General features: G+C 36.6%; 1 protein-coding gene across 1 annotated transcript; it reads left to right on the top strand.

Moving 5' to 3' along the window:
- The first annotated feature begins 4,314 nt into the window (after positions 1 to 4,314).
- Positions 4,315 to 5,259, top strand: LOC127680007 (olfactory receptor 473). The gene has a single exon (XM_052175575.1). The coding sequence runs from the start codon at positions 4,327 to 4,329 to the stop codon at positions 5,257 to 5,259; it is 933 nt and encodes a 310-aa protein (XP_052031535.1). The 5' UTR covers positions 4,315 to 4,326.
- Positions 5,260 to 5,701: the final 442 nt, after the last annotated feature.

Genomic DNA, 5,701 nt, shown 5'->3' with positions numbered 1-5,701 from the left:
CATAATAGATACATATACAAAACATACATACATACACATGTATGTATACGGTATATATTATGTTATATGATGCAAGTGTGTATAAATATATGTATATATTCGTTTTTGCATACACACACACATGGACTCTGCTGATGTGGTGAGTTTGTTACACTTCCTTATAGTCCATGGGAGTTCTCCTTAGTGGAAGACTGTGAAATCTCTTGGCGGTCAGAACTGTTAATGGGTGTTTGCAAGATGGTCAAAATGTATCATAATTTTGGTGAATGGTTGAAATGAAGCTAAGGTTTTTAGTTCTGTCTCTATGATAACAGGTACCTTATTCATTCAGGTTGTGGTCTTAGAATGTACTTGACAGAAGTTGGAGCTGCCTTACAAGGCCATTTCAAGATCCACAGTGAATTTTATCTGTAGGAGAAGAAAAATATTCTCATGGCTTTGTGTTGGAAAATGTACATGTAAACAAATGATCCTAAACGGGCATGAAATAAATGCCTGGTGCAAATTAAGAGGGCAGACAACAATAATTATATATACCACAATATATCATTTAAGATGCTCTGAAGCCTCTTATTCTTCAAAGACTTGTAGAAGTAATGGAAGACTACATCAAACCCTTAAGACAGTGAGAGGAAGGCAGAGTATTTGGGTGAATTGAGTCAGGTATTTAATGCACTTGTCTTATTGCCTGCAATGCAATGTGGATGCTCAGGTGCCTCAGAAGGTCTTCCTACAGGTTGCTGCTGTATTGAGGCCTGGAAAGATAGAGGCTCAAGATACCTAAAATAAGTGAATCTTATATACATGATTTTGGCATCATCTTAATGTTTCTTCAGCAAAAGGAACAATCAATAGTTTGAAATAATACATTCATTATTTACTATTTTATCTTTGATTTTGAACATGTATCTTCAATTTGATTTGTAGATACAAATCAAAGATAGATTGTAGATACATCAACCACACTTGCTATCATCAAGTAACAAAATAGGTTATTTTTAAATGTCCTATGTTCTTCTGGTAAACCAAAACCTTTTCACTGACTTTCAGTAAACAAGGAAGAATTATAAAGTATACCATATCTTGTAGATGCCCCTTAGGGAGGGTCAGCCAGGCCTTAATGAGTTACTTTGTTCCAGTTATTATTTCTGTATAAAAAAACCAAAGGACCTGTCTCTCAAAGGTACAGGTAGCAATAGCCCCAAGGGTTTGCCATGTTTGCTGAGGGCCTCTTTTCTCTCCCTTCGTGCTCAAAGACACCTATCACCATCTTCACTGCATGTGTATCCTTGACCAGCGACAGTATTCAATAATAGTTCACTTTGTATTCAGCCCCCAGCATTTTATAAAAGTAAATGGAATACATCTTCATAAAGTTCCTTTTGGGATTCAGTGTCACAACTCTGCTTCTAGATGGTAAGTAGAAGAGTCATGGACTTTATTGACAAAGATTTAATTGGTTGAAGATGGCAAGCAAGAGAGGCCCTGTGGTATTCCTGATACAGCTAAACTAATTGGACTATGGAACCCAAGAAAATATTAGTTGATTGCAGCTAAAACCATTGATAAGCTTGAGAACTAAGAATATAAGAAAAATTCTGCAGGAAAAGCTTGCTACTTAGGTTGGAGTAGGTTTCTAGTCCAATGTCCCCGGTTTAGCATCAGAAGTGACTGCTGCTATAAGTAGAGAGGATATTAGAGTGGTCAGAATCTCTAACCCATGGTGACAAGCAAAATACCAGTCTAGAGATCAGCAGCACAAGTGTGCAGTTGGAAATAAGAGAAGGGCAAGTAGCAGTCAGCAAGTACATGTAAGAATGTCTTAGTCTAGTCCTGGGCAGGGAGTGGAGACTCCACTTACTTGGAGATGTATGATAGGAAGCCCTAGCATGTTGAAAGGGCAGTTATACCCTTCAAAATATGGACGAGTTGAAAGCATCACCTTCCATTATTATTTTAGAGAACAAATCCCTCTCTTCAGAGGTCAGGGAACCCTGTGGAAGAAAAGGCAGAAAGATGCAAGAACCGGAGGGTATGGAGGGTAGTAAGAAAACAAGGCCCGCAAAATCCTCATGATCAGAGTTCCTATTAGCCCACAGAGACAGAGGCAGCATGGACAGGTCCTCTGTGATATACTGTTGATACCAGTTTAGTGTTTTATGGGATTCTTGAGTGAATGAGTGGGTCTCTGTTTCTTCTCTTTACCTCTTTAATTCTGTTTTCTTGTTGCTGTTGTAGTTCTATTTCAATGTGTTATTTTTTGTTTTTATCTACTATTCTACACTATACTATTATATTATTATATTCCCATTGACACCTGTTTGTTTTATAAGGAGAGACAGAAATTTAGTAGACCCAGATAGAAGGAGAAGAGGGGTGGAACTGGGAGGAGTAGAAGAAGGAGAACCAATGATCAGGATGGGTTATGCTAGAAAAAAAATCAATTTTTAATAAAAGGGAAAAAGTTAGTTAGCATAACTATGTGACAAAATACCTCTGTGGTTTTGTAGATACTATTTCTTTTAAAATCCATACAAAGCTGCAGTATATGGACAAACCATATCACTGAACAAATAGAAAACTGAGAGCTCAAGAGTTTACCATGTGTAGGTTAACCCACTTGGCAAAGTGCCTTGTCTGACTCCATTCCCCAGGACTCTGCAGCCAGCACAGAATGACCCCTAGTAAAAGTAAGATCAGTATCATTGCACATCAAGCATGGAAGCACAGATGCTACTCTGTTCATAGTCTTCTTCTTCAGATTAAAGTATTTTCAGAGTCTGAAGAGAATGATTTCAAAGGACCCAGGAAGCTTGATAGAGTTATAATGCTTTAAAAAAAAGAAATTTTGAATATTTAATTTTGGAATAGAGAAAGCAGAGGAGGCATGATAGCTTTATTCAAGTACTATAATGATTTATGCATGAAATAGTCTTGTACCATTACATATTAACAGTAAACATACTAAACATAAAACAAAATTTTAGTGATAGAGCTAACATGGAGGCAGTAAGCTATCTGTTCCTAGTGTAATTTGAATACAAAATTCACTGTAGAAAAGGTACAAGATGTTCTTGAATGGGGTATAGGTATTGAATTATTGATTTGTTGCTCTTCACAGTTAACGTATTAGAACTCAGGCTTACTATTAGAGAAACCAAGTGATATACCATGAAAATTTAAGGAGGCACTGAAAGAATTTCATGAATAAAATTGTCACTATTTATATAGTTCTGAAATATAAAAGAAAACAATGAAAGAAGAGGAAAATATGTAAAAAATACAAATGAAGAATGACCAGAGCCTTGAACACAGTGGTAACAAAAACGAGATGAGTCTGTGAACTGAAAAGCACAAAACCAAATTCACCTTAAATATTCCTGGGCTGTGATATACCCCTTAATAGCCACTCAGTGCCAGTTTCTATGTTTTATATAACATTCTTGTACTATTAAATAAAGCTTTTGGGATATATTCTTAGACTCCTAACCTCTAACAACCTCAAAGCTAAGGGTGTAATCAGACAACATCTGAGACCTATAACAGTGTGTTAACCACTACTTGTATAACCTACCTACCTGATATTTCCACAAATATATTTGTTAAATGAGTTGACTTATAGCTTCCTTTTGTTCTGTAACTATAAAAATCCTCAGAAAACTGTTGTCACATAGGATAATGATATTTGGGCCATATGACTTCATGTTTCTGGTCCATGATTACTCATATTTGGCTTGAGAAGTAAATAGTTCTATGATATTTGGGGGGTGATAGCTATGTTTTTATGTTAAAGTTTCAAAATTGGAAAATAAATAGCATGTAATCATATTTTATTACACAAAGTACAACAAAAAAGGCCAGGAAGCCTCCCAAGTTGAAGACAGGGAAGCTGAATTTGAATGGTATCATTCAAATATGAAATATTTGTAGAGTTGTTGAAGAAAATGATTAGTTTGGTATTGGGAACACAGTATAAGGGATGCATGTGAAAATTTCTATAGATAATGAGTATCATAAGAATAAATATATCACTGCATTAGTGGATCTTGACCATTGTAGAGATTTATTAATAGTGAAGTAGTAACTTTTAAGAAATAGTACACAGGACAAAATAACAAGTGACAGAGAATGAGACTCATTAGTCTCATTTTATTCACAAAGAAAAGGATAAAATAACATTTCCAAAAAAGTGTATATATGTGCTGGGCAAAGGAGATAACCACGGATAAATATGAGGACAATAAAGAAATCCAACAATGCACAACTTGAGAACATTATAAATACAAATGCTTTCCTTTCCTTCAACAGGAACAATCCACACAAGAGATGGAGGCTGAAAACCACACCACTGTGGCCGAGCTAATCATCTTGGGACTAACAGAGGACCCTACATTGTGTATAGTCTATTTTGTGATATTTCTAGGAGTATACATCATCACTTTAGTAGGCAATATCAGCATCATCACGTTGATAAGAATTTCTTCCCAGCTGCACACACCCATGTATCTATTCCTCAGCCATCTGGCATTTGTAGACATTTTATATTCAACCTCTGTCTCAGTTATAATGCTTATGGAGCTTGTTGGACATGGGCTAGCCTTACCTGTAGCTGCATGCGCAGCTCAGCTCTGTATCACAGTGTCATTTGGGTCAGCTGAGTGCTTCCTACTGGCTGCCATGGCCTATGACCGCTATGTAGCAATTTGTTCACCTCTCCTCTATTCGACACTTATGTCCTCTAGAGTCTGTTTTCTATTGTTGGGGATGTCCTATGTTGGTGGCTGCATGAATGGTTGGACATTCACTGGTTGTTTGTTAAATCTGTCCTTTTGTGGACCAAATCAGATAGATCACTTTTTCTGTGACTTCTCTCCTTTGCTGAAACTTTCCTGCTCAGATGTCTCCATCATTGGAATCATCCCCTCTTTCTCTTCTGGATCAATTATTGTTGTGACAGTTCTTGTCATAGCTGTCTCCTATATCTACATCCTCATCACCATCCTGAAGATGCGCTCCAATGAGGGCCGCCACAAGGCCTTCTCCACCTGCACCTCCCACCTCACTGCAGTTACTCTCTATTATGGGACCATTACCTTCATTTATGTGATGCCCAAGTCAAACTACTCTATTGAACAGAACAAGGTGCTGTCTGTATTCTACACAGTGGTGATTCCTATGCTGAATCCCCTTATATATAGTCTGAGGAACAGGGATGTAAAAGGTGCTCTGAGGAAGGCAATTGTCAGAGTATATACATAAATTCTCTTGAATTCAAGAAATTTGTGGTGATTTCCTTTACCCGTGATACACTATTTATTATATGATACCTATGTGATCGTGTTTAATGTCAGATGCAATTTTAGTTTCTTTTCATGTGAATTCACTTATTTCTCATAACAACCTAAATATGTAGTACCATTTTGTGTGTGTGTATGTATAAATTTCCTGAGTAAAGACAGAAAGTAGATTGCCTATATATTTGTGAAGATAAGAGTTGTCTTTAGTATCTAAGTAGTTGCTTTCTAACAATGAATCTATGAGATTGGATGCTATAAATTACTCTATTTATAGACAAGAACAGTAACTCTTATAGAAACAGGATAGATTTTTACAAAGGAGTGTGGATTTAGCAGTGATCCTTTGTGTAATGCACTAACTTCACACTCCAGCACAACCTGTATAATGGTGTCAACACTGCTAT

Source organism: Apodemus sylvaticus, chromosome 1 (assembly GCF_947179515.1).
Source record: "Apodemus sylvaticus chromosome 1, mApoSyl1.1, whole genome shotgun sequence".
NCBI lineage: Eukaryota > Metazoa > Chordata > Mammalia > Rodentia > Muridae > Apodemus > Apodemus sylvaticus.
Note: the sequence above shows the minus strand (reverse complement) of the source record. Positions and strands in the feature narration are given on the sequence as shown.

What these genes read in the sequence shown, in the direction of transcription:
- LOC127680007 (XM_052175575.1), top strand. Translation starts at nt 4,327, where the DNA reads ATGGAGGCTGAAAACCACACCACTGTGGCCGAGCTAATCATCTTGGGA.